The sequence below is a fragment of the Anolis sagrei genome, chromosome Y, assembly GCF_037176765.1.
Source record: "Anolis sagrei isolate rAnoSag1 chromosome Y, rAnoSag1.mat, whole genome shotgun sequence".
Taxonomy (NCBI): domain Eukaryota; kingdom Metazoa; phylum Chordata; class Lepidosauria; order Squamata; family Dactyloidae; genus Anolis; species Anolis sagrei.
Window position 1 is genome coordinate 58,258,426 of NC_090035.1, and position 15,133 is coordinate 58,273,558.

Below are 15,133 nucleotides of genomic sequence, written 5' to 3' on the forward strand. Positions count from 1 at the left end.
CTGTTACTGGTTCATTTATTTGGTTAGATGTTTTTAAGTTTAATCTGTAGTTCCTTGGGTCTAGGTCTTCTTTCTTGGGGGAAGTCATGCGTTGTCTTTTCGTCTGTTTTCCTTTGTATTCCAGATTCTCCTCTCCTTCCTCTTTGTCTCTTACAATTCCCTTGTAAAACTGTTTGGCCTTTTCCACCGTTTTTATCCAGTTCTTCTGTTCTTTGTACGTTGCCATTAATCCTTCGTCCTTCTCCCACCGAAACCTGATGTTCTGTTTTATTCAATTCATCTGTAAGGAATGTACATTTTCTTCTATTACTGATAACCGGTCCTGGGCACTCCTTCAGAATTACTACTCTTCTGTCTTTGTAGCAAATTACCTTCTTGTTGCTTATTCTCAATATTTCATCTCTTGTCACTTTTCTAGTAAATTGGACTATCACGTCTCAGTCGGTTTTGTTCTTTCTCGCAAAATTCGTGTTAATTCTGAACACTCTGTCCATCTGTTCATCCATATACTCTGTTGTGCATTGCAGTAGTTCAGCTAGTATCTCCGTGATCTTTTCTCTTATGTCCTCTTCTTTTTCTTCTCTTACACTTCTCAGTCTAAGTTGGTATTCTGTCTCTCTCATCTCTAAATTTTCTTGTCTTGCTATTAACTTCTGATTTAACATCTCCAGAGTTTTCATTCTTGTATGGACCGCACTTTGATTTTCTTCCTTTTCGATATTTTTTTCTGCAGTTGTTTTATCTCTTCTTTCATTGTTTCCTAGTCTCTTCTCATCACCCCCAGTTCTTCTTTAATTTCCTTCTTCAATTCAGCCATTTGTTCCTGAGCTATTTTTTGATATGCATCTTGCTTTTCATTCATTTCTGTCAGTTCTTTCCCAATGGCTTTTATTTCCTTTAGTAGTTCCTTCATTCTCATGTCTTCTCCCAAGGAGAGTCTTCTTCCCATATTACTTATGTTACCAGTAATACTTGTATTGTTTGTATTATTTACTTCCTTAGACTCCTTGTCCTTGTCTTTATCTTTATTCGATTCCTTCATTTCTTTAACTTCTTTAGTTTCTTTGCCATTCTTAAGGTACTGGATTGTGGCTTCCTTGCCATTCTTAACCTTTGCTGCTGCTGCCATTTGTCCCTTGTAGATGAACGTTTCTATCTGTAAATAATTTTATTATTTATTTTCTGGTTTTTTCTTGCATATATTTCACAGTTTTTATATAGGCGCTCCCGCTTTCTCCTTTCTGGTATTTCCCTCCTCCTATATCCTTATTTTCTTTCTGTTGCAACAGTTTATTCTTTTGGCAGTCTATTCCCTAGATTTCTCTTCCCTTTTACTCTCCCTTCCTTGCTCTCCATTTATCTAGTATTTACCTTGCTTCGTTCTGTCTCTTCAGTCTGTTCAGTCTGTTTCTCTCCTTTCCCTTCAGTTACTCCGTCACTCCTTCAAGCCGCTTTTCTGTGTTTGCCGCTTTTTTCTCTCCCTTTTATTTTCCACTCTCTTCCGCCCTTCCTTATGCTTCTTCCGCCCTCACTTGTGTTACTGTAAATGCCGTCCCTTCCGCTTTGGTCCGCCTTTTCTAATTCCCTCTTCTTCTTCTTCCTTTTCTCACTTTCTATCGTGGTGCCTTGCGGTCCTTCCTTGCTTTTGGTTCCCACTCTCGTTCACCACCTAATCTCGCGAGATCTTCTGGCTAGTTTGTTTTCATTCCTCCAGCCTCCGTAGACAAAACAAATCAGCCTCAAGGTCAGTTCTTCCTCTTTCAATATCCAGTCTTTTATTTATTTTTAGTAAAAAGCATAATTTTTATATTTTGTTCTAGTTTTTTTCCTCTGTAGATTAACCCCGTTATTTCTTTCTTCTTTTCTTTTCTCCGTTTCTTTCTCTCCTTTCTTCTCTCTATTTATCTATTTTCTTATTTAATTATTTGATTATTTTACTGCATTTAATTTACTTTTAGTAACCACTCTTCATTTATTTAACCGCTCTTCATTCATTTAATTTCCAGTTTATAATATCTCTGCCTTTAGCTTTGGACTCTTCTTTCTCCTCCGTTCTCCTGTTCTCGCGTTCTCCCGTTCACTTCACTTCACCTCACCTCCTCCTCCCTTCTCTCTTCTCTTTGTCTTTCCCCCCTTCGGGACCAAATTCTACTTTTTCCTTCCTTCCCCCTTGGGGAAGGGAGCTTCCACCCTCCTCTCCGAACCCTTCTCTGTTTATTTACTTACCTTTTCTCTTAGTTTCTTGCTCTTCTCCATTTAAAATGCACGTGGCTGGGGATTATTCGGGTATTGTCCCGAGCGCCTTGCCGCAACCTGCCGTACCTCGGGAGCCTTGCCGGGTCTATTCGGGGACCCCCTCTTGAGGAGGGAGCCTCCTTTTAGACCATCGGCGGCATCCCCGGTTCCGCTGCTCCCCTCGCTTCGATCCACGCCGGGGAAGGGAGCTGATGCTCTACCCGGTCTATTGGTCAAGGCTGGCACTTGCCGGAGCACTAAAGTGCCTGTCTCCCCGCCATATTCCATGCACCGGAAGTTGATTGGCGGCCTCTCTCCTGAGGGTGAAACCCTCTTCCATACTCCACCATTGCCAGGAGGCATGATTAGAACACCACTCTGGGCAATGACAACTATTCATAAACTGGGAGGCAAAAACCTGTGAAATAGCGAGTCCGCGAAAAGCGAACTACGAAGTAGCAAGGGAACACTCTACCGCTCTAGCTGGAAGTAATGACGCTCCATGCAGTAATGCTGGCCACATGACCTCAGAGGTGTCTACGGACAATGCCGGTTCTTCAGCTTAGTAATGGAGAAGAGCACCAGCCCCCAGAGTTGGGTACGACTAGACTTAATGTTGACGGAAAACCTTTATTTTTACTTACTTATTATTTATTGGTTGTTTAATTCCATATTTGTGTTGTGTTGTGTGTTGTGTTGTGTTGTGTTGGATACAACAGTGGCTTCTGTGAAGTGATTGAAAGTTGTCTTAGGAGTCAAAGTGTAATCCCTCCATCCCAGAGTGGACATGATACTGGGAGTGATGTATATATCCCTTGAATGTTGTTGCGGCATCATAGAAGTGTCAGGTTGGAAAGTTACCCAAGGCTCATCTACTGCAACCCTTGCCATTTTAGGAATTACTTTCAGTATATATAGAGAACCATAGCAAAAAGCCTTGTTTCTAAGTTTCATGTGCCTTTTGTCTTCCTGCATTGTACTTATTTATTTATTTATTTTATTTGCTGCATTTGTTGACCGCCGTTCTCAGCCCTAGGGCGACTCACGGCAGTGTACAACATATAAAAAACAGTTTACAATAAAACCATAACAAAATATCAACATATCACGAATACCACAATAATATAATTATACTAAACAATCCGCTCCGTCTCATAGTAGAATCATAACCAATCTCGTAATCCATATTCCGTTCCGGTCATCATTACTTGAAAGTGTTCAGTTTTCTTTTCCATTGTTAACTGACCTTGGCATCAATTGCATTGTAAATATGAAATACTTCTGTTTTGTAGTTCTCTTGTGTTGAAGATGACCTCCACTATACCTGAATGTTTGCGAAGTATGACTGATGTTAACGCAAAGCCAGGAATCTTGAGGATTTCCTCTGGCAGGTTTAAATTGTAGTGTTCAGGCTCTCAGAGACTCTAAAAAGGCTGTTAGCCATTGGCAATGTAGCTACAATTTTTCATGCAAAGATCTCAATTTCAGTTTCATTTCACATGCAATTGTAAAAAAAAAGAAACTTATAATTTTGTTTCTTTATTATTATTATTATTATTATTATTATTATTATTATTATTGCAGTAGCTCTCTGCATTTCTTTATGGTTCTCTTGTGTGGTGTATCAATTTGCAAAACTCTGAAACCTTTGGTGAATGTAATGCACAGCAGCAAAAAGTGCATTCTTTTTTTTTTTTTACCCAAACAGTGTGCATTACAGTTGCTGTCTGCTTAGGATTCTTTCTTCAAAAACAGAAGTGTTAGGACATCAAAGCTTTTAGCAATTGAAAAGAAAATCTTGGGGTGCATCTCTGTTGCAGAATAAATCCACTTTAACTGCACTGGTTCAATGTTAGGCCTGTCGCAAACTCTGTTCCTGCGAGAGAAAACCTTGCTAGCAAGTCCCTGACGTCATGAGCCTGCGCCTCTCTCCCCGCCCCTTTCTCCGCCCCTTTCTCTTTGCGAGCGTGGTTTTTCCTTTGCTAGGGCAGCGTTGCCCGCATTTTCTCTCAGTTGAATTCAGCCAACTGAGAGAAAATGCGGGCAATGCTGCCCTAGCAAAGGAAAAACCACGCTCGCATGGAGAAAGGGGCAGAGAAAGGGGCGGGGAGAGAGGCGGAGTCTCGTGACGTCAAGGACATGCTAGCAAGGTTTTCTCTCGCAGGAACAGAGTTTGCGACGGCTCTTATGAAATCACATTGTTTTGCAAGGTCTTGGGCGTCGTCTTCACTAAACTACAAATCCCAGCATTGCACAGCATTGAGTTTCGGTCATTCAATGAGACATGACGTGCCTCAGAGAAGAGTTTGGGAAGCAGCTTCCCCTTTTGCTTCGTCTCAGCGCTGAGATGACCTTATTGCACAAATCTTATGCACACCCCACTTTTGGCGAGGCAAGGCAATTCAGCCAAAAAAAAAAGATGAGCATTAGATTTTAGCAAATATGGTAATTTGGGACACAGAGAAATAAAACAGTAGCTCTTGTTCAGATCGTTTAAATCAGGCATCCTCAAACTGCGGCTGTTTGGACCTCCAACTCCCAGAAGCCCTAAAGAGCTTGTTCAGTTGTCAGGAATTCGGGGAGTTGAAGGCCCAAACAGCTGAAGGGTTGCAGTTTGAGGATGCCTGGTTAAATGAACTTTCTAGTTTGTTGAGAAGATAACTCTGGTTGTGTGTTCCTGTATGGCCGAATGGAGTTAGACTGGGTGGCCCTTGACATCTCATCCCACTTTGGTAGAAGGAAGAAGCAATAGAGAACCAGTGAATTGTGTATGTTGTTTCACATTAAACTTCCGTAGTTCAGTCCAGAATACTGATATTTGTCTATGTCAGGCATGGGCCAACTTTGGCCCTCCCTCCAGGTGTTTTGGACTTCAACTCCCAGAATTCCTAACATGGGCAAACTTCAACCCTCCAGGTGTTCTGGACTCCCGACTCCCACAGTTCCGAACAGTTTTATCAGCTGTTACGAATTGTGGGTGTTGAAGTCCAAAATACCTGGAGGGAGGGCTGAAGTCTTGTGCCTGTTCTATGGCAACCAATAGCGGTAGCTAAGTGTGTGAAGGAAAGCCGCTCAGCACATGGGCCCAGGCACATGTCCTGGGAATTGGCCCTGGTCCTGAAACGCACACACTCTCTGGCTTAGCCATCTTAATGTCTTGCTTTTGGGGGATGGAAGATGGGTACCAGGCGACAGGAACGGATTTGACTGGGATGTGGGGCAGACAAGCTCTCCCCCCTTCCAGAGCCTGATCTTGTTTGTGTTCTCAGCTTTGGCAAGCTCCTACTCTGGATAAACTGGGTAAAGCTGGCTGATTGGCTTATGGGGCTGGGTTGGGGCTGCCTGGGCCCGGCCCCCATGTCAGGCCTTGTTAGAGGCAAACCCCTCTCCTCCCTACGTCTCAGTAGCCCCCAGATTGGCAGCCTCTGCACTCTCTGTTGATCTCCCAGGTGCCCTTAATCGGATGTGGCATTGGGAAAGGCAAGGATAAGCTCGGCACCGCTGTCGGTTTCCTTCCTGCTCTTCTTTGCGCTTAGTGCTAGTCTGTCGAAGGAGGGAGATTCCACCCGGAAGGAAGTATGCCTCTTTTGGGAAGTCTGAAGAGCCCGCTTCATGGGACCGGCTGGCCTTCTTTCTCATATCCTTCCGTAAGTGTTGCTTGGGATGGAGGGGAGAGAAATGTTGTCGCAATTGCTTCATAACAGATTGGTTTATTTTTTTCTAGAAACACTCTTCCAGGCATAATTAACTATAACACTTGAAATGCAATAATTATGCATGAGAACTACAAAAGAAGGCCAAAATAGATACTTAATTATATGTTTGGATTCATTAATTCTTCCCATTCATCTTTTCCCCACGTTGTTATTCCTACAGTGATTTATTTCTCTGCGGGGAGGGCTCCTCCTTCTCTTGGCCCCACTCTCCCCATGCATGTGTTTTCTGCTATTTGCAATATTGTTTGTGAAACATCAGGCAGGTCTTATTTTGACATGCCACCTCTTTGTGTGGCCTCCCTTCTGTTCTCCACAAATTTCACAAACCACTGAACCCAAGCCTTTGAATAATTTTCTATGTGTTGTTTTGTTTCTGTTCATTTTCGCAGCCATGTGCAAACCGTAAATCAGCATAGGAACTGCAGTGAGGCAGGCAGGTAATTACTTACCTGCCTGCCTGTTGGCTCTTCTGTTGCCATAGAGTGGATTTTGATTTAAACATCATTGGGATGAGCACAGTCCTGAACTTGGTTCTCAAGAATGGATATGAACCTCACAATGTGCAAAAGATGGAAGCAAACAATATTTATACTAGGTTACAAATTTTGAAAAAAAAAATGTTCCTGAGTTGAATGTTTAATTGTGCAGCCTTACTTTGAAGATAGTTGTTCTACTCCAGAAGCTTCATTGTTTTTGTGACTGCCACAAACCAGGTTGAATTGGTTGAGACTGGATTATGAAGTATTCATTGTAAAACTAGAGCAAAAGGTGCAGGATGCCCCTTCCACAGAAACAAAACTTTTGTGGTTTAATAAACTTTCCCCATGTTTTTATGATACAAATAGTTATTTATTTATTTATTTATTCATTTATGATATTTCTATCCCATCTTTCTCAAGCCTGAAGGTGATTTAAAGTGACTTACAAATTGGCAACCATTCAATGCCATAACAATCCACAATATACAAATTTAAAAACATTATAAAATCAATATGAAAGCCATTAAAACCATATAATAACCAATGTCTTCCTGTTAATCTCATTTTCCAGTAGCATTGTCTAAGTGAGTGGTTCTCGACCTTCCTAATGCTGCGACCCCTTAATACAGTTCCTCATATTGTGGTGACCCCAGGCATAAAATTATTTTCATTTCATTGAATATTTAATATACCCAAATGTGAGCACTGGTGGAGTTTGAGGAAAATAGACCTTGACATTTGAGAGCTGTAGTTGCTGGGATTTATTGTTCACCTACAGTCAAAGAACATTCTGAACCCCACCAATGATAGAATTGGGCCAAACTTCCCACACAGAACCCCCATGACCAACAGAAAATATTGTGTTTTCTGATGGTCTTTGGCAACCCCTCTGACGTCCCTCTTGCAAATCCCCAGGTGTCCTAGCTCCCGGGTTGAGAAATGCTGGTCTAAGCCGTTCCATGTTTCAACTTACATAATTCCATGTTTGTCTATTGCACTGCATTTCCAAAGGCTTGATCAAAGAACCAGGTTTTTACTTTTTCGGAAGGTCAGGTGGGAGGGGGGCGATCTAATATCCCTAGGGAGGGAGTTCCACAGCAGAGTAGCCACTACTGAGAAGGTCCTGTCTCTCATCCCCACCAGACGTGCTTCGAGGAAGGCAGAATCAAGAGCAGGGTCACCCCAGATGATCTTAAATTCTTAGATGGCTCATAGGGAAAGATATGTTCAAACAGGTAAGTTGGGCCGGAACCATTTAGGCCTTTATAGGCTAAATCCAGCACTTTGAATTGTGCACAGAAGCAAAGTTAAGAAATGACATTGTAAATTGTGTTACATAGTGTTATTTCTTCTATAGCAAATATCTTGTTTGTTGTTATATGCATTGTACCTAAGATGGGATTGATTTTAAAAATCTGGAACAGGAGCTGAAAGAATATTGATGCAGGCGCAACGTGGCTTTTTCTTAACTGTCGTTAATGGCCTGAGTAGTGGGACCATGTGCTTCCATTTCTCCTTGCCTTCATCATATTCAAAAGTTATATCAAACCTGTTGAAAGTAATGAGTGTTTGCTTCTCATGGGACATTTCTCCTAAAATTCTTGGGCTGGATCTACACTGCCATATAATGTAGTTAGGAATGGACTTATGTAGAGTCATATAGCACAGTTCTGTGCAGTTAAACTGCATTATATGAGTCAGCACTGACTATTTAATGTAGTTCCAAACTGTATTATATGGCAGTGTAGATCTGGTCTTGGTTTAGAATAAATCCTAATTAACATTATCTATGTTTAACACAGGCTTCAGCTTTAACCATGGCTTAGGTTATTGAGTAGAACATATATGGGGAAGAATTATTAAGGAGCAATCTGTATTTGGTCTTTTCTGAAGATCGCTTCTCACTGATCTTGGTTTATCCTGAGTTTCAACTATGCATTCACATTCTGCAGTTATTTTTTTTTTAAAAAAAAACAACCCTGAAAATAGCAGTTCATGCCCTTAAATTGTATGTGTGACAAACCTTGCAATACAGTGAGGTGTAGCAACCCATTAAATCAGCAGAAGGAAATGTCAATGCTACTGTCTTTTTTAAAATACTGAAGCAGTAGGAGCAACAAAATAAAAGTCTTTCCCAATTCTGGATCCTATAGCAGTTTTGAAGTTCCCAGAAGAATTACAATTATCTATACAAATGTCTGTAAAATGTAGAGTGCCAATGTGATGAAACACATGTCACATTAGTCTAGTTGTCAGGGACATTAAATGAGCAGAGGCTTCTGGTCAAGTGAATTGCCAGCGACCCTGTGTTTCCTCCATTGTCATGTGTGAAATGGCCTTGAGGATATGTCATTGCTGACTTAATCCTCATTTCTGTCCCACTCACTCTGACTGCCGGCCGCAAATTTTTTTAATATTTTAAAACTTATTTTGTTCTGTTTAGATTCTTGCTCTGTTTCTTCCCAATGTAAGTTGTGAAATTGTATATTTGTTCTATTATTGTTTAATTTTTGATAATGTGTTATCCTTTCTGGTGTAGATGTGGTTATGTTTCAGGTCTGGGTGGGTTGGGTTATTTGTCCTGGTCTAGTTCTTATAGCATTGAATTTTAACCGATATTTGTTGATAACTGCCCTGAGTCCCTTTGGGGAGATAGGGCAGGATATAAATAAATAAATAATAGTAATAATAATAACTTACTTACTTAGATGATCCCTCGTTGACCGAGTATGATGGGTCCGTAGGTGACTGTGGAGCCCTATTCTTGATCCCACAGTGAGGGCAACGGTTTCCAGGTAGAAAGTGGTCCTGGTCAGGGTTGGCTTGACACACCTTCTTCCTCTTGCATGTTTCTCCCTTTTGCCTTCCATTTGTGCCTCTTCAAATTCCCCAGCACTGCTGGTCACAGCTGACCTCCAGTTAGATGAGGGCCAGGGCTTCCCAGTTCTCAGTGTCTATGCCACAGTTTTAAAGGTTGGCTTCAAGCCCATCTTTAAATTTCTTTTCCTGTCCACCAACATTCTGTTTTCCATTTTTGAATTGGGAGTAACTGCTTTGGGGAATGGTGATCAGGTTTGTGGCCAGTGCAGCAGAGTTCATGGCATAGAAGCATTGCTTCAGTGCTGGTGGTCTTCACTTCTTCTTCCAGCACACTGATATTTGTTCACCTGTCTTCCCAAGAGATCTGTAGGATTTTTTGGAGGCAATGCATTGAACCAAGGCAGTTCAAGTACATTCATTCTACATTCATGCACCCCAAGGTTTTCCTTTCCATCGCTGGAATTTTTGGTATTCTAATACTTTTGTTAATGAAGGAGTTCTAATTAGGCAGCCAATGTAATGCACACCTTTTTTTGGCCAAAAAGAGTACATTTTTTTGCTGCTTCATATGACATTTGGCAGCAAATACTTTTCTGGTTTCGGAGTTTTGAAAATTGAGGTGCACCTTGGATTCAATAGTGTATTAGACTCGAGTCAATATGGGTATTTTTATATGGCAGAGCAACAGTAGGCTCAAAAGACTTTCCTCTCCTTGGTTTTTTTTTGGTGAAAGCTGGGCTTCCTAATTACTTCTTTGTAAAAAAAAAACCCTAAAAAAGCTTCAGAGCTTGCAAATGGCTTGTTAAAATCAGTGTAATATTAAACTGTTGGTGTGGGAGAGATTTTAACGAAGTTGGTTTCTAATTTGTTGAGACATTAAATAACTGAACATGGGCCATAATGAATTAAAGTAACAGGAATGATTAATTGCTACTTGAAAGTAATATCGTTGGCATTGAACTGCTAAAAGGATGGATTTTAACATTGTTGTTGAAAATATTAATGCCTTAGACACAGTGAGTTAATTTTTGGTGAATGTTTTGCAATTTTTGTGCAAAACATATTGGTGAATATAAACCTGGACCTATCAACAATATAAAGCAGGCACCATTGTACAGCAAGTGGTTGTCTGAGCAAAAAGAGACAACATTTTTGAAAATCAGATGACTTGGACTGAAGCTGTCTGCAACTATGTCACAATTATAACCATTCAGTATCACCCTAAGTAGTGTGGCTTGGGTTTGCACTTTGGTGAGGTTCTCAGAATTAGAGAGCTCTATCTAGGGCATTCCCAAAGATATTCCCGATTCCACGGGACAAAGCCATGACCAGGTGGCAGTGAACCTATCAACCATGCAGCTGGGGTCAAGTCTACATATGACCACCAAATGCAGCACCCAAACACAAATCAAGGAACATGAAAGGCACTGCAGACTACTTCAACCAGAGAAGTCAGCCATGACAGAACACCTGATGAACCTAGCTGGATATAGCATATTATTTGAGAACACAGAAATGTTGAACCACTCTAACAACTACCATGTCAGGCAACACAGAGAAGCCATTGAAATCCATAAGCATGTGGACAATTTCAACAGAAAGGAAGAAACCATGAAAATGAACAAAATTTGGCCACCAGTATTTAACAAAAAACTCTAAAATTATAACAATAAATAAAGAACAAAACTCTCAAACACAGGGGAACTCCAAACAAGAAACAATCAGGAACAGCTAATCACCTCTCAACAAAGAATTTTCCCAGACAGTAAAACCTCACAACCTCTGAGGATGCCTGCCATAGATGCAGGCGAAACGTCAGGAGAGAATGCTTTTAGAACATGGCCATATAACCCGAAAAACCTACAACAACCCAACCACTATGACTCTTGTGCTGTGTAGATACAAGTAATCAAATGTCAAGTGTATACAGTCTTATTTTCAGAAATTCCTCTCCAAAGCAGTTTCAGATGTTCTTATGACAAACCACCCCCTTTCTTTGCTTTCTTCTTTTTGATAAATTTGCGCTGTTGGGAAGCACATGGCCATTCAGTAGCTGCTAGCAATTACAGCATAATCTTTTTGTGTATCTAATCAATAGTAATATTTGTTAAGAATAAGAAGAATTGAATTCAGTGTGTAGAATTGCAGTCTTTCATAATTGAGCCTTTTTCTGTGCATGCAGAGCAAGTAGACTGGTGAAAACAAGGTTGTGTTAATACTGTTCACTGGGCCACTTTTGAAAGGCAAGCTTTAATCCCTTCAACGCTGGTCACTGGGTTGTACATGGGTGGACAATTTGATTTCTGAAGTAGTAAATTGTCTGTATACACTTGAGGTAAAGTGTGTGCTTCACTTTACCTTCCCTTAAATATCAGACCTTTTGAGTCCGCTTTGGAGTTATCCCATTCAACTTAGTGGGGCGCTCTAAGGCTGCAAATGGTCAAATTGGGATAGTCAGCACTTTGCCACCTTTTGAAATTTGGGTCACAGGGAAATCAGAGACATTCTTCAGGCTACTTTCAATTTCTAAATATGAAACAATTCCTTTCCGCCACCAGTAAATAAATCTTCTTTTGGCAATGAAATGAGGGGAAATACTTCCTCATCCAAATGCCATGGCCCCTTCATATCCACTGGCATGTATTTGGAAGTCCCATTATCTATACAATGGCATGATAAAGTAGTGCCTCTATCAAACCGAGGTTTACTTTTGAGATTTAGAAAAAAATATTTCCATGCTGCTGTTAAATCCATAGATACATGGTTCCATAGGAATCTGGCTTGCAATGTAACAATATTATGCCAGTCTATGATCACCACTCATCTCTGATTGTCATGAGGGTATCTAACAATACTTTCTGAGTTTGGTCCCACGGTTTGTTTAATGCTAATGTGTCAACGTGACAACTTGGCCTGTGCTCCCATCCTCAACCAACATGACAAGAGAAACAAACAGCTGGTTTGTTCTCTGTTTTGTTGAGGAACAAAACTTCAGATCAGTGTCTGTGGTTAGTTTAGCTTCTCTTGCTGCATGGACCAGGCCCACTGTGTGATTATTTTTTGTTATCATGTTCTGTACTACATGGCATAGATGTTTAAATTTTTTTCCTCTCCCTATAGTTCATGTCTTTCTGTCTTATTTCTAAATCCTGGTTATAGTTAAATAAGCAGAAGCCTAGTAATCCTTCTCCTATGCCTTTGATTTTCCTTTGCTAATTGTTCACTTAATCTTGTCTTTTCCAGCCCTGCTCAACGTAATAAAGGCTTCCTCTTCTGCTTAAAAAGAGGACGAGTATCTGTCCTTACATATCTGTCTAATCCTCAATGTTTCCTTCATCATCTAGGCCCATGATGGTGAACCTATGACACGCGTGTCAGCACTGACACGCATGGCTATTTTTGATGACACGCAGACACAGAGAAGTAACACCTTATAAGAGCCCATCTAATTCCATCCTTAAATTTGTCAAAGGTGCTACAAATTTAACATCTGCACGTTTGAGCATTGTTTGCTCCATAACTCAGCATGGAATATACATTTTTCTTATTGAAACTATAAATATTGCAAAATTATGGGGGGGTTTTTTCTCGAAGTTGACACCCCACCCAGGTTTTTGGCAAATTTTGACACATCAAGCTCAAAAGGTTGCCCATCACTGATCTAGGCAAAGAGGAGCCACATAGCCCTGCTGTGTGGTCAGAATAGACAGCCGGTCGAGGAGCCTGGGCTGATGCTATAAAATGTTTATCGTGGGATAGAGGGATTCTCTAAGGGAAAACATGGGATAAAGAAGGGAAAAGGGCTTTTTAATCAGCAGTACTCTTCTTAGAACAATGCGAACACACTGGATGATAGGAAAACAGTTCCAAGGGGTGTACGCAATGTGAGTGAAAGCTTGGTTGCCAATGGAAGTTCCTCTTCTTGTGACAGGCAATGCTTCCCTGTTCTTCCTTGCTGAGCAATCTCAGTATACTGAAGAATCAATTTTTCTGAGAATTCTGGGGTGTCCTCCAGGAAGCGCATCCACTTTGCATAGCCCGTGCACAGGCCTGGTGAGAATTGTGTGAGTGTAGCCAGTTCTTCCAAGCAACTATATCTTTTAGCCAGGTGGACACAAGGAAGTTAAGCAGTCTAGTTGAAAAGGCATTGAAGAGAATATCAACTTTACTTGATCTTCTTTCTGCACCAGATAGGGGTTGTGTTTTTTTTTATATCTCAGGGTTCCCACAATATTCCATAGTTTGAAAAGGTCCATGTAGTAAGCTTCACAAGGATCAAAGGTAAGATGTCCCTCGGAATTTGGGGCTATTTGTTTTATAGAGTGCAGCCAGTGGAAATCTCTTCCATATTCTAGGCCTCCTTCTACATATTTAAATGGGAAACTATGGTTGGCTTGCTTTGCACGATGTGTATGTCTTCCATTCCATCTCTGTTTGAGCGAAATTTTAGAAATGTCATTTCATGGGTTTTGAAGCATCGTTCCTTATTTCTTTCTTCCTTTTCTCTCTTTCTCTCCTCTCCCTCTTGTTCTGTATTTTTATTTCCTTCTGTTTCAACCAGCACTGGCCTCCTTTCCTCCGGTCTTGGGACCTTTCACACCACTCCATGCTGCTGCTCCTCACCCTTTTGGGCCGTCTGCTCGTACCGCTGGTGTGGACCTAGCCTGGGATAACTCTTGGCCTGGACAGGGTTGGGGGGAGCCATGGGCAGCTCGGCCTCATCGCTGGTGGCTGAGACGGAGTCGGACCACGGTTTCACTGGCCCAAACTACCCAGGGCACCTGGCTGCCAGTTGGCATAGGAGCAGCCACAGTGGCCCTGTTTGGGAAAGTGCCCTTATCACACGGCAGCACCCGCAGCACGTGATGCCCTGGGCACGAAGGTAAGAGAGCGGCCAAAGGAGCCTGGTCCCAAGTCCCCAGCTCTGTTTGAAAACTCCACTCACTTTATCCACATTGGCTCTTTAAAACACAGATCGTTGTATCAATTCACATTTTCTGTGTCTGGTCTGATAGACTCATATGTGCAATATTAAAATTGGCTGCTTGGCATACTAATTCAGACTTAACCAGTATTTCCAAGGCCTAAGGACTAAGATTCCCTTTTGGGAGTCAGCATTAAATTTTTAAAATCTTGGAAATGCTCTGAAGGCACCATATCTTGGGATCAAAGCAGTCAGCCAAAGTTGGGACTTGCATGTTTTAGGGGCTCTATGCAGTATTACAATTTCTGTTCATGCAGAAGTGACTTTATTCATTCCAGTTTAGGAATCAGGTATCCAAAAAACACTCTTGTAATACTCTTCTCCTTGAACACACAAGGATAATCAACATAAAACCTTACAGATCTCCATGGTAAACTTTCTAAAATTGGATTTATAAAATGTTTTCGAAGATCTCGGTAAAAAGAGCAGTACAACAAAATGTGCCCCATAGTAACAACAACAACAACAACAACAACACTTTATTTACATTCTGCCTTATCTTCCCAAGGGGACTCAGGGTACACTTACATGGCAAACACAGTACACTTACACAGCAAACATTCAATGCCATTTTGGATAGACAATACAGAGACAGACAGAACAGAAAGGAGTGTGTTGTGTCAACATCCAGCTTTTTTGGCGCCTTGGAAAGTTGTGTTCAAATCCCGCCGCAGGGGGGTGTTGTTGCTCCATCCTCTATAATGAAGAACCATCAGGACTTCCTCCTTCCTTTTGGTCACCAGGCATTTTCTGATCTTTTTTCTTTATGGTGTCATAAAATCCCCCCCCCCCCACACACACACACTTGTTTTAGCAGTACCTAATTTCTCTAAGAACAGCTTAGGTCAACAATAAGCTGGGCTGACAGTCGGCAGCTCATGCTGACCAGGCTTCTAACT

The 15,133-nt window shown here is 41.3% G+C and overlaps 1 protein-coding gene across 5 annotated transcripts in view; it reads left to right on the top strand.

The window, feature by feature from the left end:
- The window catches only part of LOC137095223 (calpain-15-like), a 339,156-nt gene that overhangs the window by 77,571 nt on the left and 246,452 nt on the right, over positions 1–15,133 (top strand). For 2 of the 5 annotated variants that reach the window (XM_067461637.1, XM_067461639.1), the window contains one exon: positions 13,812–14,132. The exons of 1 other annotated variant lie outside the window; for it this stretch is intronic. In XM_067461637.1, coding sequence (XP_067317738.1) covers positions 13,954–14,132 — 179 coding nt within the window. In that variant the 5' untranslated portion in view covers positions 13,812–13,953. Of the gene's footprint in view, positions 1–5,605; positions 5,883–13,811; positions 14,133–15,133 lie in introns of those variants that run through there. 2 more of the 5 variants (XM_067461636.1, XM_067461638.1) reach the window with 2 other exon arrangements.